Source organism: Micromesistius poutassou (genome assembly GCF_964030765.1).
Source record: "Micromesistius poutassou genome assembly, contig: SCAFFOLD_4195, whole genome shotgun sequence".
NCBI classification, from domain to species: domain Eukaryota; kingdom Metazoa; phylum Chordata; class Actinopteri; order Gadiformes; family Gadidae; genus Micromesistius; species Micromesistius poutassou.
In genome coordinates this window covers 1-24,038 of record NW_028179935.1, presented here as the reverse complement: position 1 = coordinate 24,038, position 24,038 = coordinate 1, and the positions used below count along the sequence as shown (strand labels likewise).

General features: G+C 45.3%; 2 protein-coding genes across 2 annotated transcripts; one reads left to right on the top strand and one right to left on the bottom strand.

The window, feature by feature from the left end:
* Positions 1–15: 15 nt before the first annotated feature.
* LOC311371276 (all-trans retinoic acid-induced differentiation factor-like) lies at positions 16–2,625 on the bottom strand. The gene is made up of 7 exons (XM_084489436.1): positions 2,339–2,625; positions 2,044–2,177; positions 1,814–1,882; positions 1,391–1,462; positions 1,153–1,274; positions 579–679; positions 16–190 (listed from the first exon to the last, which is right to left on the bottom strand). Exons 1-7 carry the CDS (start codon positions 2,429–2,431, stop codon positions 86–88), a joined length of 696 nt encoding a protein of 231 aa, XP_084345562.1. The 5' UTR covers positions 2,432–2,625; the 3' UTR covers positions 16–85.
* A 784-nt stretch (positions 2,626–3,409) lies between these two features.
* LOC311371275 (sorting nexin-17-like) lies at positions 3,410–23,791 on the top strand (the record flags this gene model as incomplete). The annotated part of the gene is made up of 8 exons (XM_084489435.1): positions 3,410–4,364; positions 10,213–10,287; positions 14,466–14,583; positions 16,721–16,785; positions 19,530–19,640; positions 20,466–20,556; positions 22,730–22,878; positions 23,713–23,791. Coding segments are annotated over exons 1-8 (748 nt in total), but the record flags the coding sequence as incomplete, so codon positions are not given.
* Between the last annotated feature and the right edge of the window lie 247 nt (positions 23,792–24,038).

Sequence of the window (24,038 nt, the reverse complement as noted above, 5' to 3'; positions counted from 1 at the left end):
GGAAGTAAATTAAAATGGCGTCAGTTTAAAACCTGTGGATTCTCAAAACACAAGAGTCCAAGGCAGGGGCCAGGGTTTAAAAAGGTCAGTTTGTCTTGACTTTGCGTCTCTGGACGACCCAGAGCAGGATGGACAGCATCACCATACCAACCCCGACCGAAGCAAACACTTCAATGAACGGGAACTCCCCCTGTCACCAAAATAAAAGCGTAGGATTCATGAATTAAAGTGAGAAGAGAACGGAGGAGAGGTACCAGCAGGGGTAAAACGATGGGACCGTTTTCTGCCCCAACCAGTTCAACAGATAAAAGCACTTATGTTGAGGGGATGGGCACTACTATTACTACTCATTAGACATTTAGCAGAAGCAGCATTAATCCAAATCATCCAAAATAATGTCCCTAATTAGCAAGTAGCGTACAATAACTGCGTTCAACACTGAAGATGCAAACTAAAAAGTGAGAGAATCTGCAAGAACACAATTCTTTGGTGCTTAAGTTTAAAATGCAAATGCTACAACATAGAAACATTGCATTTGTATTTTCTATGCCTGGAGGTAACGTTAGACCCCCGCGCACCTCTCGACGACATTTGTATCCATGGTAACCGTCGATGCAGCGGCACATGAAGAACCCGGGTCCGTTGGGGGCACAGCAGGAGTTCTCTGGGCAGAAAAGCGCTGCAGGGACGTACGTGGGGGAAGGGGTTCAGGGCGACGTGACGTTAGACAAAGGACCGCTCTATACAGTATGGGGGACGTGTGCAAATATCAGACTTAACTTTAGTGTTTACATTGTGTAATGTATAACAAAAAATATGAACTGTGTTGTCTTCAAGGTGGTGTTTTAAAATGACATTTAATAAATCAAAGTCTAATGGCAAAAATCTTTATGAGGAACAACGAGGTTTCATTGCAAACTCCTACAAAAAGTCACATTTATGCCCAATATCTAACGTATGGAATATGCCTACTTGTGTTATACAAAAAATACAGCACAATCAAAGTTGTCAGTCTCGCAATAGAAGCTATGAACATGATTATCTGTACATAAAAAAAATCATTATTGCTCAAAAGACGTACAGCAACCATACATTAACCAAAGGACAGCTGTTCATGCTACACTTTGTGCTGTGGATCGGCGCTGGACTCACTCATGTGTCTGGTCTCATTGCACATGCTCTTCTGGCCCCTGCAGACAACACTTCCCTCGGAGAGCGCGATCGACTCCCATGATGCATTGCCTCCAGGGCACGGCAGGTTGGAAGGCAGTAATCTGAACAAGGGCCGTCAATAAAGCAATAAAAAAGCACCTGATCCAACCGGATTCGACTGGTCACAACGGTGTCGTATAGCGTCAATAAAGTCTGAGTTTCGGAACGTACTACTTACATTTCATTTAACGCAGAACAGCCTTGAAAAACAAAGTCAGTGATGTTCACAATGGGGTTGCCGGTGAGGTCACTGTGAGGCAAAGGAACACAAAATAGTTACGATAGTTAAACGTTTATCTAAACAAGAAATGTGATAAAGTTAAATATTTATACTTTATTTGTGATCAGAAGGGCCCATGCATTTCAAGTTAGTTGCATGTGTTATGTGAGTGAATGGAGGCTGGGCAAACATGACTGTCTGGGACAGACATCACTGTGGCTGTTGAAAGATTGACTGTCTATTAATCAGCCAAACCGGTGACCTCTTGATCTCAGGATTGTGATTGACCTTCGGAGGAGACTGATATTCTAATCATCAAACGTCGTGATAAGGCTCCAGCCTTTGTGGTGTATTGACTTGGGCCAGAGAGCATTCACATACATGACAACCGCCGTCGAAGCATCCTGGAGGTCATCGATCTGGTTTAAAGAACAGTTTGACAGGTCCAACCTGTGGATCCAAAATAAACACAATTTAAACCTACAGGAGTTGTAAGAGACGCATCAAGCTGGCCTCAGCTATATGAACTAGCAATCATCAGCCTAGGATACTTTATAAGAAGGGTTGAAATGGTGTAAGTGTAAGGTTGGGTCTCCCCCATTAAGGCTCACCCTATGACATGCGCCGTGGTGCTGGAGTTGAGATTCTGGAGGCAGCATCGGCCCTCCACACGGCCGTCGGAGGAGGAGCAGAACCGGCCCACCGCGGTGTCGTTTAACACAGTCCCGTTGCAAGTGTGACACACCTGTAATGGAAACACAGTAGTACACAGCAGTAAGTCGTGGAATTACACCAACACATCCCATCGGGACGAACTCAGACCTCATACAAAAAAAAGACAGCTGGACAGAATGGCATTTGAGTTGCGGGTGATGTAGCTCAGGTAATCTAGCGTCTTATAATTACCTGCAGTTCGGCAAGATGGCAACTTGTGAGTAATATAAAATTAACGATAAAGACCACCACTGCTGGTCTTGGCTGGAGGCGACCAGCTTTCATTTTGATTGACTTGTCATAAGACCATAATATCGACACAGAGATGCATGTCACAGCAGCCGCTATAAATTAAAACCCTCTACACATCAAGTCTATTGAAGGCTAGTGTTTAGTTAAAATCCCTGGGTGGTGTTTGAAGAAGACAGCATCTCCCCGGCGGACGTTAATCCAAATGTGGGGGTTGTTGTCTTATGAGAACTGAAACTGTAGAGGTAAACAAACATCATGGGTTTTGAGCGCAGTCCGCTTCTTCGAGCACCTCCTTCTTGCGCGGCGTTGCGCATAGGGGAACGATACAGCGGTAAAAGTGGTACCTTATATTTTCTCCAACGTCATTTCGTAAAGGAAGTTTTTCACTCAAAATGCGGCCACCTTTATCATTAACGAATTACGAATGGGATATCTTTTCAATAATTTCAGTCTCGTATCTGTTTTAAAGACTTTCATTTATTCTTTATTTATTCGTTTTTTTTTAATGTAAAGTTTAGTTAAGATTTTCACACAGGCTAAAATAACGACAATAACGACAATAATTGTATTCGTGAACTCGAACTCGTGGTTTAGACTCTCTCTCTCTCTCTCTCTCTCTCTCTCTCTCTCTCTCTCTCTCTCTCTCTCTCTCTCTCCCTTTAACTCTCTAGCTCTCTAGCTCTCTAACTCTTCCTCTCACTCTCTCTCCATCTTTCTCTCTAGCTCTCCCTTTCCTTTCCCTCTCTCTCTTTCTCTGTCACTTTGGAGAGAACCATTACAGAGGAAAGCTACAAATAACGGCCTTGTTCAGGAAAAAACAGCAACATTCAAACAGACGTGCAAACATAAATACTCTCTTTAAATGTGTATAAAACAACGACCTCGTACATACATCTCACAGATATTAAAACAGCGCCTCACACACGTTGTGTAACTGCAAACCGCCACCCCTCTAGTGAACAGCAATGGTTTGCCCCGATGGATTGTTGCATTGCTGCTTGATGGGCCATCAGATACATATTGAACACGTTAAAGACAGAGGACACCTTTGTCGACCAGCTAGCTGGGCTCATATCGCCTCTTTTCTCCCGTTATTATCCCTTATGTGCATTATTTTTTCTTAAATCTCGCCATAATACCGGACAAACCCCCAGGTTTGCCCTGTTTGTCCCCCTGCTGGTTCTGCGTTACTGTGGGCTCCTCGACGCGGGGCTCTGCGGGAACAAACTGCACAATTTCTTCCCGAAAGTTGACCAGGATACGCAATTTAACGGACGTGTCTACGTGTAAAAAACAGGGATTAACGGAGGGGGACATTGGTGACTTATCCCCCAGATGAGAAGCGGACGAGGTAACAATAAAGGTATAATTATTATCACTGGCTCAACATGGCTGCTTCCCTGGCGGCGGGGATAAAAGTTTAGCCCAGATGTGGGAGAAGTTTGATACGAATGGTTTCCTCTGGCACTCGACTTACTGGCTAAACGAAACTTGTCACCAGTCTCTTCCGACCTGGTGCGATTTTACCCACCAAACGAGAGCGCTGGCCCCTAACACCGCTCCGTGGACTGAGAGCTGGCCCCTAAGAGCCGGCCCCTGACACCGCTCTTTGGACCGAGAGCTGGCCCCTGACACCGCTCCGTGGACCGAGAGCTGGCCCATAAGAACTGCCCCATAAGAGCTACCCCCTGACACCACACCGCTCCGTGGACTCAGAGCTGTCCCCTGACACCACACCGCTCCGTGGACTCAGAGCTGTCCCCTGACACCACACCGCTCCGTGGACTCAGAGCTGGCCCCTAGAACCGCGCTGTGGACTGACTGCAGTGGCCCCTGTGCCGGTGGAGAGTAGCCCGGAGCCAACGGGGCTGTGAAGGACTCACTGCGTCGATCCTGGTCGTCTAAGATGCATTTCTCCATACCTGAGACAGAAGTTCGTTCGGGGGAAAATGGATCAACCTTTGTGGTGAGATACATTTTGTTAAATATTTTTGATATCTTCAATTCACGCATCCTAAATGCCCACATGTGCTGCTACTGTCTTCGATAGTTATACAATCTCTCACTTTGTATTCGACCCCACTGACCATATAAACAGCTTGCTAGGGTGAATATGTTTTCAATGGGGACCCGGTGTGTCCCCCTAATATAGTCAACACAACACAACAGTCAGTAGTCCTTAGCCATACTACCTCACAGGGATGTGCATGTGGACATGGCTAACATGTTGCAATGCAATCCAAAATACCTGCAGCAAAGTTACCAGTGGTTTCCCCATAGAAACAAACCAGCCAACATTCTGCGAATAAGCTGATAAGCAAACCAAATACGGCTAGGCGTGAACGTCTCACGTGTGAATGCACTGGTGTTGTTGTGATTTAGTTGTCATTGCACGTGAAGGACTTGACCAACCATCACCACCCATCCCCTGCCCTATATGCTTCAACAAAGCCCCGTTTTCTGGAAATGTTCTCAAAACCTGCGGTTTGAACCCAAGCTAACTATTCCAGGGGTATTCCATCAGGATGCGTTTTTGTCATTGTTTTGATATCAAATATCCATCTCCACAGCAACTGTTAGACAGAAGTATTAGTGAGGCTGTATGTGTGCATGTGTTGCTGTGTCCACCTCCTTGTGGTTAACAATGGGCTTGCATTTGTCAGTAATGCTAGTTTTCCAGTTTTTTGATTTCTGGGAAGCAAAGTTATTTCTTGGTAAAATCTTGACACACTGCTCTGCATGCCGGATTTCACAATCTCTATCATTATGTGCTTTTATAGGGACAAATTAAGGTGTGTCTGTCTGTCTCTGTGTGTCCGTCTGTGTGCGTGTACACATTCGTCACGAATGCCCACGTATACAGGTTAATTTTAGGAGGTCTAAGCATTGACATAGATAATATGCAGTGGAGAAATGACACACCATCCATTTGATTAAACATAACATGTTTTTCTGCCTAATATTAGCTCTCCACCCTGACACACACACACGCACTATGGTTATGACTGTATTGCAGTGTTGTTTGGTAAGGGCTAGTCTTCTATCAGCAGACTATGTGACCTCCGCTATAGCAGGTTGCCAACAGGATATCACTTGGTCAGTTTGCAAAGTCAAGAGGTTTTTTTGCGGTCTGTACCCTTGAACCGTGAGGCTGCAGAATGTGCAGTGTGTGCAGTGAAAAATTGTCACGTTAACAATCATTTCTAGACATGTTTGTGGGAAAACTTTGAAACTAGTGTAGTATAAAGTCACTCTTCATATGTCAGGACTTTGTTTTCTGCTGTTTTTCTTGTATTTCCTTGTTAATGGGCTACACTAGAGTCACTGTTTGTGTTTGCTGCATTGAAATTATCCAGGGTTGTTTACTTTGGGGTGGAGGGGAGACTTACTCTACTTTAAGTCTGGAGACTTACTAAGTTACTTAAAGCTAAGTTAACCAAGTGTTCTTTGTTGAAATATCCTCAACCTAGTTTTCATGAGGGTTTCCTTCTTGCTTACAGTGTGCAAATGTTTCTGTTCAACTTTAATATGCACATCCCAGACCCTTTTCTAGCTAAGAACTTGGGTGTCGTGCACAAAAAAACTTCCACTCAGCACTAGCAGTCAAATATGAAATCCAAAACAAGTTTTGTTTTGACAGGTGATGTGTGCTTTCATGGAGAAGATGTGGGTTACCCGCACATTACACTATTCATGCAAGAAATCTTTCCACCAAATCGAGCACCTCCTTTTAGATAATTTTCTCAGCTGCGCTTCTGTGCAGACTTTGTAGAAGAAGCAGTTTTTAATCAAAGAAGGACATGACGTGTTGGAAGCTTGTGTTCCATGCATGGGCGCAGAACCCTGGGGGTGGAGGGGGAGGAATGAGTCCCCTCCAACTTCTGTAAAACACAAAGTTGTCCCCACAATATAAACAATTTCTAAATAATTGATGTAATTGAAAATATACAATTATTAGAAGCAGACTCCACTTTTGAAATAATTTGCTTTTTAAAGGTTTTTTATGTCCCGCCCTATGTATCCTGCAATTCCTGATTACCTGAATCTCCACGACCAACAACAACTAATTATTGTGCATAGGAATGCACAATCTTGATATCCCTTTTCCATCATTCTTCTTCCGACCAAACTTGTGCAATTAATGGGGCCAAAACTACAGAACCAATCGATTCCATTCATCTGTCACAAAAGGTCTAGGTCCATACATCTGGGCAATGACTTTTCATATTTGTAAACTTTATACTTTTTGAGATATTCTACTTTTAAAATACTATTTTTTTTTACAGTGGAAGTCAATGGGAGGATGGCCGAACCGTCCGCCCATTCTCTGACACTTACTACTTCAGACTAGGCCTGAGCAATAAAACAATAAATTATCATATTGTGATAGACTTTTAATCAATATCAATATAAAACATGTTCAAAATATATCGATAAGAGAATGGACCACCGAATCTAGCAGCTGGGTTTGTTACACGAACACGTTTTCTTTCTTTTTTTTTCGTGTTATATCGTGATAGGTCTTTCAGCTATATCGCCCAGGCCTACTTCGTAATTTGGTCAATTTTTTATCGTTAACCTTCTTTCAAAGGTTTAACAAATCAAGACACTTGTATCTTCAATAAACAGAATTTCGATGACCTTTATACTTTTCTCATAATCACAGTTTAAGTTCCATGTCCGCCTCGTTTTCAGTTGGTCTCATTGATTTACGCTGAGGGAGGAGCGCGGGGACGTGCAGGCAGTGTTGTCAGATTGGGCAGTTTTTGCAGCTCAAATTGACTACTTTTTACGACGTTCAGGCAGCGTTGCCAGATTGGGCAATTTTTTCCCGCCCAATTTGACTACTTTTACTCACATTAGGCTGGAAAAATGAGCATTAGGCGAGTACATTCAATTTCGGCTGGTTTTAAAAAGAACTGGCGGGATTATTATAATTATTTCTACAAACATCAATCAATACCATACCTTTCATATGGCATATCGTTTGTGCAGCTAGTACCACTATTACTACAGCTACTACTACTACGACTACTACTACTACAGCTACTACTACTACTACTACTACTACTATCTTCCAGCTTTGACAGTATTACAGTTTAGCTTTTGTAACTGCGACTGGGCAGACGACGTGACGCATCATTTTTTGTAATGAGGCATAAATGTGTATTTAAATGCATTTTCTCATTAAACCATCATATAAAACCACAGTGTAACAACAGTATTTTACTTTAAAATAATGATTTTTAATGCCAAATGAGTTTTGTGTTTGTATTTAAAGGGAAACATGCAAAATGTCCTGTGGTGTGACCGTAACATTGATGAATCATCAAATGTAAATATTAGTAAAATAAAGCAGATGTTTGGAGCAGCTTATAAATGCCTTTTCAAAATACGTTTTCAAAATACTAAAAAGTACTAAAATAATATTTCCAGTAAATTTCGTTTTGAATCAGCCAAAATTAGGGAGTTAAAGGAGAAATTGCAAGAAAATGATTTGGTGTTGCACGATGATTTCTCCGAAAAATTATGGATGCAAACTGAGTTTTGCAACGTAAAAGTTTTGCTTTTACGTTGCCGTGAACCGGATGTGGCTCTAGTACCACTTGTTGAAAAGGCTACAGCGCCACCTAGAGTAGCAGAGTCAGCCAGGTCTCCGACCATTATTCCAATCTGATCCAATGTATGTATACTCAAGACAAGTGACCGCTCCCCATCGAGTGCCAACATCGTTATATGGCTTAATCCATGATAAGTCAATCTGGTCCGACCATGTAACCGCAGTCAATGTATTTCAGCACTTTGCTTCTTCAGGTAACGCAATTCCACTCAGTCAGTTTTCGATTTCAGCTTCCAGGTTTTTCAGCAGTGCACTGCAATACATTTGACCTTTCAGATTCTTCAGTTCAATTCATTTTACATTTCTGAATTTTTAGAAATGCTTTGGGCTTTTCATTCAGCTGTCACATATTTGTTTCCAACCATTTAATTTTTTTTAAATGGTGTGCATGTTTACATTGTTTACTCCATTTAGACTTTTGAACTCTGTTGAAATCCCTTCACTTGATTTAAGCCATTTAACGATTCTTTACGTCTTAATCTATGTGGCTTTATTAAAACATTTTCAACCTCACTTTGTACTACAGCACTCACCGCATTTTCTGCAGGAAATGCATTTTCTAGTATTGACGATTAACATTTTAAGAAGCATATCTAACTACCTCCCTCATCTTACCTACAGAAAACAGATAATTGTTCAAAGGTTGTGCAATTAAGAGAAGACAAGAGACTGAAGTTGATGGTTTCTATGTTCAGTGTCTGATTTCTGTCCAACCATAACTAAACTCATCCACACTCAACTATCAATCTTTGCATTGGCTATACAACCCTCAGCTGATTTTAACTGAAATATGGTTAGGGTTCTTAGCAGATGCCTATCCAAAGCGACATGCAAAAAGATTGTAACGATCACAGGCAATTCTGTGCGCAGTAATCCCTTACGCGTGGGATAACATTTTCTAGTTGACATTGACTACCGTAGTCTGTCCGAGGCAGAGATGCTAGTGCTGTTCTTAAGCTGACCCCCAGACTGCGTGTCCTAAAATAGACCAACTAAAAAGACAATTCCTCAAAATGATTTCCTCTGCAGTGTAGGCCGTGTCTAAACAGTTTTTTTCGTTCTTAGTTTTCTTTTTTTTGCCTCTCAGACAAGACGAAAAGACTAAACTTGAAAGAAGCTTTATTCTTTCTCGCACCATGAACGCTGCATTGACGATAAAGTCCACTGTTGCCTTGAAAGGCAAAAAAGTCCTGCTATCCTTAACCGCCATAGCATCAACAGTTTCCCTCTGAACAGCCCAGTTCCAAAAGTTTGACGAAACTGGTGAATATATTTCACACTTTATTTGTTTCCTTCTCTCTAATGAACGCAGAGAGGCTGCCGTTAAACTGCAGACATCAAGGCAGTGTTTGAACAGATTGCTTTAGTTTCTGTGGTGGTTTGGGGTCTTGTGGGAAATCAGATGTGATATTACATTATTGCAATCTTCTGTTTTCGTTTTTGTTTTGGCTAATGCTGAATTTTTACTAACAGAACACAAGTCTTTGGTCATCTTTCATCAGAATCTGGATTTATCTATAAAGAAAAGGTTTAACTTGGTGGTCCCTTATGACCATCTTACGCTAGTTACATAAGGTCATTGCAGCATTACTGTTACCTGAGCTCATCTTTACTAGGGGTGTAAATATTAATCGATTTATATCGATTAATCGATTATACAGTCGACTATTCGATGCATCGATTCGTCCGCAAGAGTATAGATTATTAAAAAATATATTTTTTATTTATTTATTTTTACAGTGAATAGGCTAATTGCCATACTAGACCTGCACAGTAAGCACTAAAGTGTGCATAGAATACTGTTTCTGTATTCTCAATAAAAGGTAAATTATTTTTTGTTGATTTATTTGATATATTATGAGATATTATGTTAATAGATGTAATGTAAAAAATATCGAGTATCAAATCAAATCGTGGGGAATTCTGAAGTATCAAAAATAATCAAATCGTTGGTTTAAGAAATCGATATTGTATCAAATCGTCACAAAGGCTCAGATTTACACCCCTAATCTTATCATCTAAATCTATCTGCCGCTCCTCCCTAAAGCTTCCCAAACAGATCGATGGGGTTGGTTTTTGAGGATTGTGTCCTTGTGTTCCCTCTCAGAACTCCACAAAGTCTCTCTCTCTCTCCCTCTGCAGTGAAGTAAACCATGCTTGACTTTTAATTGGTCTCTGCCCTCCCCCGTCCCAGGCCTACAACATCCACGTCAACGGCGTCCTGCACTGTCGGCTTCGCTACAGCCAGCTCCTCGGCCTCCACGAACAGGTGAGCAGACTGCACTTAGAGCACTCAGCCCATGTGTTTATTTGATTAAATGATCCAGCCGTCCCCTGTCTCTGATTTGAACAGGCCGTGTGTGTGTGTGTGTGTGCGCGTGTGTGTGCGTGTGCGTGTGTATAAATTTAATTGAACTATTTTCGGTTTACATAAAGGTCTACAGTAATTAAATGTATTTATGCTTTGATTTTTTTTCTCTCGTACATTTCATAGTCCAATCACCACGGCCACACGGCATGACATTTGCATCGCCTCCGTCAACTGAATTTAAATGAATCCCATCGAATGCGTTTCGCTGTCGTCAGTGTGTCTCCTCTTTCCCCCTCAAATCATTCCTTTGAGGCCATGTGTTTTATTCGCTCTGAATGTTTTCAGGCCCGGCTGGTTGAAGCCGAGACGACACTGTGTTTTTCAGGGGTTGTAGAGAAGGCTGACACAGAAGGAATGTTGTTGTTTTTTTACCGTTATTTTCCTCTCTCTCGGTCTCCGTGCTCCACTCTATGGAAGCCCATTCCCGCCAGTAAAAAAAAAAAAAAGATGAAAACTCTTCCTTGATAAAAAAAAAAATAATCCCCATTGTAAGTCTAAATTATGAGATAAAAAGTCATAATGAGCTAAAAAGTCGAAATTCTCAGATAAAAAGTCGAAATTATGAGATAAACCGTCATGAGATTTAAAAAAAAAGTCATAATTATGAGAAAAAGTCAAAATTATGAGATAAAATGTCATAATAATGAGATAAAAAGTCATAATTATGAGATAGAAAGTAAAGTGTGCATGTGCTCCAGTAGCACTGTTTTCAAAGGTTCCTTCATCGTCACCATCATCGCTGGCATCCCCAACCATGCTTAAATTAACTAAACAAATGAGATCTCTGTTCGTGTAGCTTTGACTACACAAACAGAGATCTAATTTGTTTAGTTGTAACGGTGTACTTATTGAAAGACTAACAAAAGTAACCATAGCTGTAATTCTTAATGGTCCCATGGCATGCTATTTTATGGATGCTTTAATATAGGAGTTATTGGGCCCCTAATACAGTACTTGAAGACGTTCAAGAAATTCTGCCTTGGTGCAGAGTTACAGCCACTACGAGCCAGTCCCACAATGAGCTCTCCACAAACGTGCCGTTTTTAGAGGCGGGTCAAGGTGGAGGGTGGGGGTGTGGCCCTGAGCAGCTTTTGGCCACGGTACCATGCATGCGCTAGTGTTTACAGTGGAACGCTGAACACTCCGGGTGCTCCGGCGGGAGTCCTGGAGCTTTAGATCTAAATAATAACATATTATATTTTCATATCTATATAATATAATATATATTATCATGGTCAAAAGCTGTTTGCGCCTCCGGATGATATTATGAATCTCAAACGACTGCGTCGGGTTCTCAGACGCCTCTGGTTCTTCCACTTCCACGTCAATATTAAGTACAGACTGAACCGCGAAATGGGGATTGTTGCCCACGATTGTTGCCCGGGGTTGTCTGCGTCGGGTTGGTTGAGAAGGAATTGGGAACCGCGACATGGAGGAGAAAAGGATTGTTGCCCAGGATTGTCCGTCAGAGCCCCGCTGAACGCTGCCCGTTACCCGGGGTTGTCTCCCGCTGGAGCCCCAAATGGGAGCTTTATGCAAGCTTGCGTTATTGTGTTGCGTGTTATGCGCCATAACACCAACAGCAGAACGGTTATCCAAATAACAAAGAACACTTGCGTTATAGTGTGTGTATTCACACACACACATGTGGCACTCGTACGGTCCTAGCTCGTTGTCTCATTGGCGGGCCAAATTCTCTGGGCGGGCCAAGCAGAGAAAGGGCCCCATATGACGTCATATGGGGCCAGCTCCCAAATCGAAGCGTTTTAGCGATCCTTTTTTTAAAGGCGGAGCAAGATAGCTACTTCTCAGTTTACACCTAACGCAATTTTTAGCTACTGGGGGACCATAGGGAGGCTAGGGGAACTCAACTTAATGTTCGAAAACCTCATAAAGTGAAATTTTCATGCCATGGGACCTTTAACTTATTCAGGATTGCTTGTCTTTTGCATGGTTCGGGATGCCAGCGATGATGGTGACGCACTTTTTATCTCATAATTATGACTTTTTATCTCATCATTTTGACTTTTTATCTCATCATTTTGACTTATCTCATAATTATGACTTACAATGGGGATTTTTTTTTTTTTTTATCAAGGAAGAGTTTTCATCTATTTTTTTTTTCTTACTGGCGGGAATGGACTGGCTTCCATACCGCTCCACCTGCTGGGAGTGTGAATGAGTTTCTGTTCCCACCGCGGGGCGTGCCCGGTGCCAGCCCCACCAAATCCACACGCTACTATCCCTTTGTCGCCTCTAAACTGAAACGTGTTAAACTGCAAACGTGTCCGCCTTAAAAATAAAGGCACGCATAGAAGATACGGACACTTCCTTGTTCCTTGTTTACCAGTTAATATTATGATTCTTAAAATAAACTGTTATTTTCAGTGAGCTGGCAGTGACGGCCAGCTCATAACATCGGCAAAGAATAATTAAATCGATGTTGGGCATGATGCAGTCCACAGGCCACTGAGCCTTAATGCCACATGATAACACACAGCGCAGCAACAAGGAGGTGTCGATTATTACTCTGTCTCTCCTTTAGTTCATTGTTAATAAATAATAAAGGACTGGCCAAACTTCAATATCCCCGTCCTGAAGGCCCCCACGACACCAGTCAGACAGCTGCTGTTGCCTGGCAACTGTGTGTGTGTGTGTGTGTGTGTGTGTGTGTGTGTGTGTGTGTGTGTGTGTGTGTGTGTGTGTGTGTGTGTGTGTGTGTGTGTGTGTGTGTGTGTGTGTGTGTGTGTGTGTGTGTGTCACACACAGACCATAACCACAACAACAAGTCTCTCTGTTAGCATTTCAACGTCGCCGTCTATTATTTGGTTTAATTCTCGTGCCTGAGTCAGATTTATGTCCCGGGGCGTGCGTGCGTGCGTCGGCTTCCAGAGTTCCTAAACCAAACAGCAGTTTAACTCGACAAGAGACAAAAGACCACCGGGCTGCGTTTCACATTGACCTGCTATGTCGATTAATCCAGAAAACCTTCTGGATGCTGGACCTCAGCAGACCTGTGCATCCGTTGGCCGTGAGAGCCAGCACACGCGCACACACACACACACTGCTCTTGCAGCCAGCGCGGCTTATTTGTATGCTTGTGCTGACTTGTGCACTTTCCCAGCAGCAAAGGGCAGTTTCGTCGCCTCACATCGGACAGCCTCCCCTCTCCGCTGCGTTCACCGTAGAACGGCGCACATAACCATGTAGCCACGCGACCTGCGTTCGTTTCAGATGAGTCCCGGTTCGGCCAACTCTGTAGTTCCTCAGCTTCGATCAGCTTGGCTCAGGGGGTAGAGCGGGTGCACTTGTAACCGGAAGGTCTCTGGTTTGAGAATTGTGTCCTTGAGCAAGAAAACCTAACCCTAACTGTTCCAGACAAGCTGGCTGTCGCCTTGCATGGTTGACTCTGTCGTCAAGTGTGTGAATGTGTGTGTGTGTATGAGCCGTTTATAAGTCGCTTCGGATAAAAGCGTCTGCTAAATGTCCTTAATGTAATTAGGACTAAATGTGATGTTGCCGGTGGCCGGGGGCTGAAATGCGTTCCGACTGGGAATGAATGAGTCAAGGCGGCTGCTGGGCAGACACACCGGTGGAGCAACATGTGTGTGTCTCTCTACGACCGGCGTTACGCGTGGAAACGCCGACGTTGCTATTGCGCCAACCGGGCTCTAAATATCTCCAGTGATTCATCTTGGTAGCGGGGTGTGAATCAACACCCCGAGTGAGAAGGGTCACACGAGACCCACGCCGGCCGGCTGGCTGGCGTTGGCAAGACGACCGCCTAATGGAGACGAGACAAACTCAGTCGCGTTACTCACCTGCATGGTCTGCAGCTGGAGGTCCAAAGCAAAGGGGCTGTCTGGCTATGTATTGTATTGGATGAGTTTCAATGGTTTTGTTTTTGCTGAGAATGAAGGTGTACTCAGGTTTATCAGCCAGATGAATAAAATACCCCTTTAGAGGTTTGGACCTGAAAGCTGAGGAGTATGCAGATTTAGCTCCAAAGCAAAAAGGGGTTGTTTCAATGTTTAATGTGTTTCTCCTCCTCCCCCCCCCCCCATCTGTGCCGACAGATCAAGAAGGAGTACGGCACCAACGTGGTGCCTTCCTTTCCCCCCAAGAAGATCTTCACGCTCACGCCCGCAGAGGTGGAGCAGAGACGGGAGCATCTGGAGAAGTACATGCAGGCCGGTGAGCTGCCGACCGCCGCCGCCGACGCTAACCCTTTTTGAAGAAAGAGAAGAAAAACCAGATGACTCACCGCCTGCCTCCTCTCTCGGTCCCTGGGGTTGGCCGGAGCTTTATTCCCCCCCGCCCCCCCCCCCTCCCCCCCCTCCTCCCATCCGGGTTGCGTCATCAGAGCGTTGTCATGGCAGACGGCACGCGCTCCTGATGTTTGCTTACGCTTGCGCTGCAGCGAGCGGAGTGGAGCGGAGTGGAGGGTAGTGTAGTGTGACAGGGCTCCCTGATTTACCACCAGGTGTGATGTGGTGGGTCAGCCGCTACGAGGCCTATTTAGAGGTGACATGTTATTATATACCAAGCCGTTTTGAAAAATCTCCCTCTTCTGACGATCATCACAAGTGGGCGTGTCCACATAGATGTATGACGGACAGATGAGCAACGTTTGCTACGGTCCACCGGGTAGGCCGGTGAGACTGATCTATCAGTCAGCACACATCTAGATGGACACGCCCACTTGTGATGTCAGAAGAGCCAGATTTTCAAAACGGCTTGTGACGGCTAATCGCACTCACGCGTGGTGGTATAACGTGTCACCTTTTAAAATCCGTCCTTTGGTGACGATGACATCACGTGTGGTGAGTGTCCACCCAGATTGGAGGATAGACGGACCAGCCATCAAACCAGTTGATGCAGTCCACTAGTTAGACTGGCCGGCTGGTCCTTCGACTGTGGGGCAGATTTTGATGATGTCCTGCGATTGCTAATCAGCACAGCGGCACACCTGCTGGTAAACACTGGGCCCTTCATGAATTGGCTTCACTTAAAAAGCGTGAAATGACCTCTGGACACGTGGGCCTCAGGACTGTCCCTTGGCAGGATAAATAGAGTTATAATTACAAAGGTTCTGATGCCAACGCGGGCTGGGAGCGGACTCCAGACGGTGAAAACAAAGCCTGGGTTTCATTCTCTTTAATTAGTCTCCCGCTGAGCCTAGCCTCTGGTTTGGAGATTTGTATTTATTCCACTGAATGGAAGAAATTATGTAGAAACAGCGATTCAAGGGACATGTTCCGCAGAATGTTGTAGCATGGCTGTAAATCTAGGGTTAGGGTTAGCATGACTGTAAGTCTATGGGCGGGCTTTCCGCCATTCGGGCGATTAGGGTTTACCGAAGGGGTCGAAGGTGAGTTTTGGTTATTGACAAAACAAACAGGATTGAGACCGTGCCAGCGGTTCATTTTAATCCACTCCAGCACAGCCTTTTGCAGCAGAACAAGGAACCGTTGTGGCAGTTTGTGACACCACACACACACACACACACACACACACACACACACACACACACACACACACACACACACACACACACACACACACACACACACACACACACACACACACACACAGCCACACACACACAGCCACACACAGCCACACACAGCCACAGCCTCTGTGTTATTGACTCACCATTTGTTTAGTTGCATCATGGGTTTAACTGAAAACCGCCACGGACCAGAGCGAAACCCGAGAGCTAGACAGAGAATGAGACATCTCATGGACTGCGTAGACATTTACTTTGAGTTCCTCTTTAATTCACTACAATAAAAGCTTCTAAATTGAGACTCACTCGACGCGTCGCACAGAGAGACACTTGTTCACTGGAGTGGATTCCAAACATTGCCCACTTGTTCAGAAAAGAAACCCAGACTGATGAGCTTTTTTTTTATTTAACTTGTTATCTGAGGTCAAAGCATGTTTACAGCACAGCTACTTTAAAATGTAAGCCTTCCGAGTGACATGACCCTGGTTTGTTTTGTGTTGAGCAGACGTTTTAAGGGCCGAGACTAATCCCTGCCACCAGCAGTACCCTGCCGTAGTACCTAACACTCGGGATGGAAACTAACATCAGAACGCGGAGACAAAAGTTAACAGAGAAGATGCTAATCGGCGCCAAACATCCGCTGAAACGACAACAGTTTCTCCGCTTCCCGATGCGATGCGTGACTGAAACTTCCTCTTTCTGACTCCTTTGCTGTGAGCCGTGGCGGCTGTCGGATAACATCCCGCTATCTGCTTTGTGTTTGTGTTCACCCTGACACGTCCACCCTTGATCGCTGCGTTTGATTCTGTTCTTGTTTTGCAGTGCGTCAGGACCCCCTGCTGGGATCCAGTGAGCTGTTCAACTGCTTCTTGAGGAAAGCCCAGCAGGTTGGTTTTCTGCCCTTTTAGTTGTTCGTTCTTTTGAAGAGCTTATTTTCTTTCGTCTCTTTCGTTTTTCTCTCTCTCTCTCTCTCTCTCTCTCTCTCTCTCTCTCTCTCTCTCTCTTTCTCTTTCTCTTTCTTTCTTTCTTTCTTTTTCGGTTTCTTCCAGCAGACCTGCAGGTTTGCTGGTAGAACAGTTGAGCGGCGCGGCGTGAGTCATTTAATGGGCACACGTGTAAAGAACGGTCGAGTCAGACGTTTAAACTGAACGATGATGAAAGTGGGTTCTCTCCCTTCCACTTCTGTCCGCCCTGCGTGGGAGGGAGCCGTCGCAACTTTTTGCGTGGCATGAGTCCCAAACCAACGATGTGGATTGAGAAGATGTCCTGTTTCTAATTGCCAGTGGTCACCAACCAAAAATCTAAATGGATCACATGGATTAATACACTAGTGGTCCACTCCTTGCTAACCCATTTATTAAATGGCTCTATTGTAGATTTTTAATTATTATTTATTTATTTATTTTATTCACGTCTTGTCTGTCATTGCTAAGGTAATTCCTTTTTTTAATAACATGTACTAATATCTGGAGCCCCTCGGGGGCATAGCTGGGCTCAGCTAGTAAACAAAGTGTAGTATCAGGAGTTGGTTTTAAGGTGACGTGCACACATGAGGGGAGACGGATGAGACGGGAGACGGCCTCATCGAGTGTGGTGCAATAACCAGCGCTTGTTGTGGGTACGAGTGGCAGCAGCGTAGCGCCCCGGGACCATAGGACGCTGGACGGTTGGAAGTTGGAAGCTGGGCTGCTGTTGCCATCTGGCAGAGGACGCCCTGGGCTTGGAGGTCTGGCGCGTGTCGCGGGCTGATTCACGCCCGCGGGGTGCGGTGCTAAAACAATCATCAGTCAGGCAGTGAGCCGCATCGCCGTGGGAACGTGGCGGAATACGCTTAGCCCCGTGACCCGCCGCGCTCGTCATTGGGCGGGCGTGTCGCATCTCTCGGCATTTCTGTGTCTACGTCGCTCTCTCTCTCTCTCTCTCTCTCTCTCTCTCTCTCTGTCTCTGTGTGTCCCTGTCTCTCTCTGTCTTGGTCTCTCTCTCTGTCTCTACCTCAATCTCACTTTTTCTTTCTCATCCCTCTCTCTCTAGCCCCTCTCTCTCTTTATCGCTCCCTTTCGCTATCTTTCCCTTATCGCCCCCATCACCTCCACCACCACCGCCCTCCACCTGATTTTCTTCCTGTGTGTGTGTGTGTGTGTGTGTGTGTGTGTGGTGGGGGGTGGGGATGGGAATCTGCTTGAGCAGCAGCAGGTGGTGTAGGATAGAAGACAAGGGGCCACCTGCTATTGTCATCCTTTTCCCTCCCCTCGGATGTCCTCCGCAGCAGGGAGGGTACCGGATGACTTTCAACACGCGCACACCCAAATCGTCTGTTCACTTCCAATTTATTTAGTAATAAAGTTTTATTTTCCATGAGGACCTTTTTCTAAGGGCTCTTGGTGAACCCCTTCGCTCTCTCCTCTCTGTTGTCCTCTCTCTCCTCTCTCCTCCCTCTCCTCTCTATCTTCTCTCCTGTCATCTATGCATTGTGCAGTTCTTGCACGCCACTCATTAATTGTTGAGGCTAGAGCGTGGCAGTGTGTATAAACAGCCTTGATTTATCCGGAACATTCTGTTGGAAATAATAAGCATGTGTGGTGGGGGATGTTGAATCTGAAGCGGGTTGTTTTGAATCTTTGTCATGAGAAACAAAAACTCGTTCCTCTCTTCCTTTTTGTACCGCAGGCTGTTTTGAATCAAGTCAGCTTTGCTCCACACATTTTGAGTGAATTAGAAACTAGTTCATTTATGGGGGATGTTGTCCCTGTAGCGTGTTACCACGATTGATGCGAAAAATGCTGTTTGTGTTTATTCACAAGGCAAACCAAAACGTTCCTCCGTTGTATTTTGGGAATCAATCATTCTCGGCCTGTGTCATCATCTCAGGGTGGATTAGCAGTCAGCTGGCAAGCTGTTGTGTTTTCTAGATGACAATATATCAACTTGTAATAAATTGAGTATGTTGCTCTCTTGTGAAGTGCTTTGGGCCGCCCTTGTGCTTCTCAATGTCCCGTAGCAATCAACCGTGTTTTAAACATATTCGATTTATCTCAATGTTGGCAATACACACAAACGTTCACTCTCGTTGTCCTCCCCCACGCATTCTCTTCACAACAATGTCTTTCATTTTGTTCAAACTAAGTCTGCCTTATTGCCTTAACTATAAAATCAGTGCTCTGCAACGGGGGTATATTGCAAAATGTTGTTCTTGTTATACTTTCCATTGCTCTCTAACTTTATTTATCAAGCACTTTTAACAGCAACAGCAACACAAAGACATTTACCTTTAGGCCTATGCTTATGCTTTTATCCAAGGCGACTTACAATAAGTACATTTGTCAGAAGAGAAACAATATATCGCCGTCGGTACAGTAAGGATGTTCATAGAACCAAGAGCCCGTCACTAACAATTGTTAGGTTAACCCATTCCCCCGTATACAACAAAGATAGCTAGGATAAGATGCCACACAATGATAAGTGCCAGCACCACAAAGCACACATTTCTCACCAACACAGAAGTGAAAGGACAACGAAAACAACGAGACACTAAAAGTGAATCCTGCCTGTATGGACGCACTGTATATGGTGGCCGTTGTGCTTGGAAAGGGCGTCTAAATAAAGGTTCCCTGTGTTGAACGCGCCCCACCAGGAGACCCAGCAGATCCCCACGGAGGAGGTGTCCCTGGAGGTGGGGCTCTCCAACGGGCAGAAGGTGACCGTCAGCATCCTGACCTCGGACCAGACGGAGGACGTGCTGGAGGTGACACGCACGCGAGCACGCACACGCACACACGCACACGCACACACACGTACGTGTGTGTATTGTTTAAGATGTATCTCATTAGTGGAGGCATTGCTTTGCCACCGGGACATCCTAACACTACACCGTCCACCGGAGTACATATTAAAACACACTTTTCCTGCACACGTCTGCAGAACGTCTCTGCTGTTTAAACCAAGCATTCTGCATCCAATAATGTGTACGGATGGAATCCCATCTGCATACATAAACCTGTACCTCAACGGGAAATACACACACAGTCTGCGATACGGTGGTAGTATCTACGTCTCTAGTCTGTTTTTGTACAACCGAGCGCACCAAAAAAAACAAAAAACGGTAACTTTAGCAGCCGCATGCTGCCATATGCTGCCATATCCCAGCCCCGGAAAGGTTGTTAAAGGTGGAAGCCATTAATCAGCCTCCGTTCAGGGGGAAAGCGTAAATAATGAGTCCCTCTCTGTCGCTGATTGCAGCGAGACGGGCCTGACTGAGAGCTGTGTGGGTGGTTGTTTAGGGGCTGGGGGGGTCACTTGTAAACAATGCAGAGCTCATAGGGGGTGGGGGGGGGGCTGTTTCAGATCCACGACCCACTTTGTGAAATGACATTGTTGTGAAATGCCACGGGTCTTTGGGTTTAAATCTGTCATCTGTTGGTGATAAAGAAATGTTTTTGTTATTTTTATTTTTTTTGACTTGGGGAAATCCCTGTAATTAGCACGTATTTTTGGTTAGCATGTTGTTGTTTTTTTGTTGTTTTGTGCTCGCGTTTGTCGCTCACGTTTCACGTCGTCGTCTCCTCTGCAGGCGGTAGCGTCGAAGCTGGACCTCCCCGACGACCTGGTGGGCTACTTCAGCCTCTTCCTCGTGCGCGAGAGCGTGGACGGCGGCCTCACGTGTGAGTTCACCGACCTCGTTCTGACTGACGAGCGAGGGCCGAGAACAATCACACAAACTGGAGCAGGAACAACAACGTTGTGCGCAGCCGGGTCGACGGCAAATCCTGGAGAGAGAGAGAGAGAGAGAGAGAGAGAGCAGAGCAGCCAAAGGAATCTGAAATAACGAGATTCGTTAACATTTCGTAATCCTTAAATTAAATGAAGGCCTTAAATTGACTGACATTTAGGGATGGGTCAGAATATTTGATTATTCGATTATTCGTTCCCGAGGGTCGAAGCCAACTTTTAACATTTGGACCGTTAAAATTTTTTCCCATTCGAATAAACAAGAATTAACGGACGGAACTAATGTTGGTTCTGTAGCACTATTAGTTTTTTTTATTATTATTAATCATTTACAGAAAAACAATATATTCAATACACAAGCATAAATATTAATATATATGCATACAACACAAACACTGATCACTGTTTGTTTTTTAAGTGATTTCTTGCCGATGATCCATGGCTGCCTTTGTGAATGTCGGCACTGAGTTATTCACATCCCTACTGACATTAATAGGTATTTGGCTGCTTTATGATGATGATGCACCATGGCCTCTCATGGTTTCATAAAGTCTGTGTTGATGGATGAAACAAAGTTGTGTAGTGGGAGGGAAACAAATGAGACGGTTTTAACTGATAATCTTATCGGGGTTTAGTCAAGGACTTGCAATGTGTTGTGCAATCTCGACCACAATCTGCCAAATAGGATAATCAATTGAAGTTCAGGCGAGCAACACGCATTGCTATCGAAATGTCACCGAGATAATTCATGCAGCAGGGATGATGCGGGTGTTTCATTAAATTGCACAGGAGGGGAAAAAACAAGACAGAGAATCACAGAGCCCCGCCACAGTGAATTCACTATCGTGGATGTTTTTGTCTTTACTGCAGTTTTGATATTTTTTTAATCCTCAAACGTACCCTCAGGGAATGGAGATGTGTGTGTGTGTGTGTGTGTGTGTGTGTGTGTGTGTGTGTGTGTGTGTGTGTGTGTGTGTGTGTGTGTGTGTGTGTGTGTGTGTGTGTGTGTGTGTGTGTGTGTGTGTGTGTGTGTGTGTGTGTGTGCATCTGCATGCGTGTGTGCACGTGCATGTCTGCATCTGTGTGTGTGTGTTTGCACGGGTGCTGTCGTCTGTATCTGTTGGACAATTTCTTGGATTATGTTAAGTAAGTGGAACGTGGAACCGAAGTGCTCCTGCGGGAACAGCATCCCTTTCCTCCCCGGGTCTTCCCGGGCGGGGATCAGATCATGGCTTTACTCATCCTTCCTTTGGAAGTTTTCTACGGCATTGTGAAAGATGCAGCGCAGCAGATATTTAGCATCTGCTGGATGCGGACGGACGGACGGACGGACGTACCAAACGTGTTCCACAGTGAAAAGCCTCGACTTTCCAGCCTCACGGCAGAACCACTGCAGTACCCGTGGAGATTTCTCCCTGGACACTCTGCTTTCCACTCCCACCTGCCAAATCCTTGTTTCCCAGTCTGCCAGGGTCCTGACATTCCTGGCCCAGCAGGGCTGGCAGCTTGATTCAAACGCAGGAAAAACACAAACATCTCCCGAGTTTGTATTTCTTTTTTCATATCTCCTGGGCTCTGTGTTTGCACAGTTTGGTATCGGGAGGGCAACAACAACGGCCCTTTCTCTGTTTGCGTTCCCTCGCTCTTCGGCGTTGCCACAAGGCCCCGAGGCTCGGTGGAATCTTCTGCGAAAGCTAAGATAGATGAGCGTAAACACAAGAAAGCTTACACAAAAGTATAAATATAAGTTGGAAAAGGTGAGCTTTCCTGTGAAATGTTTCCAAAAATGGCCGTACAAAAAAGAGCTTGAGCAAACCTTTGTGAACCAGTTAAAGTTTGAATGTGCACACACACCCTCCCTCGCACACCCCCTCCCTCCTCCCCTCCCCTCCTCCCTCCCCCCCTCCCGTATCCGTCCAGATGGACTCCTCGTCTCTATTGTTTACTGTCATCCTCATGATCGGATCATTCTTGGGCCGGTGCCACGGGCCCTCTGTCAAACTAGTCTGCTAACTATTTTTTTGCAATCCTTTCTCCCTTGGTTGCAATTCTAACTCTCTCTCTCTCTCTCTCTCTCCCTCCCTCCCCCTTCCTCTCTCCCCCTAGTTGTGCGGAAGCTGCAGGAGTTCGAGCTGCCCTATGTCTCAATCACCAGCCTGAGGAGCACCGAATTTCACATACTGCTGCGGAAAAGGTACAGTCAGTCAGTCACTCACTCTCAGACACACAAATGCACGGTCTTGGGCCTGAACCATGTGCCATCCTCTTGTCATGTTTGCCATGGCAACAGAGGCAGATGGGAGGAAACGATGCCCACTCGAAAATCAAATCCACAGCCGCAGAGAGCGATGTGGGTAGGAACAGAGGGCAGGTAGGGGTGAAGCATCCTGATCTAAGGTTTGCTGCAGTTAGGCTGGACACTGGGGTTCAAACCCGGAACCCTTGGACTGGGAGTCGAACACCACTAACCATGACGAGAAACGTGTAAGTAGTACTCCTGCCTTGCCCATGAGCAGGGCAGGGGCGCTACATCTGGGGCAGCCCACTGCTCCTCGCCCCTGGCTAGGACGGGTTTATTGTAGAAGATCAAATCAAATCAAATCACGGGGCTTGTCTACAGAGTCTAGGACCCTGTCGACGGTGAGGGGGAGAAGAGTCAAATTCCTTGCAGCCCTGCTACAGCTCTCTTGCTCCCGACCGGTTCTTGACAAGAAGCTGCTGACCGGCCGACCTTGGCAGGACGTCCTGGGGCTGCTGCACCCGCTCCCTCGCATCAACGCACAACTCACACTCTATATACGCCCTTGCATCATTCTCCTTCTCCTCCTCCTCCTCGTATTCCTCCTCCACTGCCACCTCTGCCTACACTTTCACCGCCTCCTCCTCCTCTATATCTTTCTCCTCCTCCTCCTCCTCTATATCTTTCTCCTCCTCCTCCTCCTCTATATCTTTCTCCTCCTCTTCCTCCTACTCCTCCACCACCTCTGCCTCCACTTTCATCCACTGTTGTCTCCTCCTCCCACCTCTCCCCGCTACCGCTGACAGAGCACAACTCTCTTGACACATCAGCGATGTGTAAACTCTTATAGTCTTATTTCAGGGGGGATGAGCACATAACCAACCTGGTGGACGCAGAGGGCTGGAGACGCAGTCCAGACCTGCTGTCGGGTTCACTGAAGAAGAAAAAGCTCATGAATGGCTGGCTGCTCTACCACCATACAGATGATGATAATAACATGGAGTCATGTTTAGAACCATGCTAACATTTCTACATCAACATTGTGTAGGTCACAGGGAGGAGGATTATATCAAAAGATAACGATTCCTTTCTGGACCAAAGAGGCTTTTTTTTTTTCTTTTATAATAACATTGCAGTTTTGGTAGTCATAACTTAAAAAAAATGCATGCGTATACA

Coding starts and splice junctions, on each gene's coding strand:
- LOC311371276 (XM_084489436.1), bottom strand. CDS start 2,431: ATGAAAGCTGGTCGCCTCCAGCCAAGACCAGCAGTGGTGGTCTTTATC. Junction 1,463..1,813: donor GCTTCGACGGCGGTTGTCAT/GTATGTGAATGC, acceptor TTTGCCTCACAG/TGACCTCACCGGCAACCCCA. Junction 680..1,152: donor CAATGAGACCAGACACATGA/GTGAGTCCAGCG, acceptor ACGTCCCTGCAG/CGCTTTTCTGCCCAGAGAAC.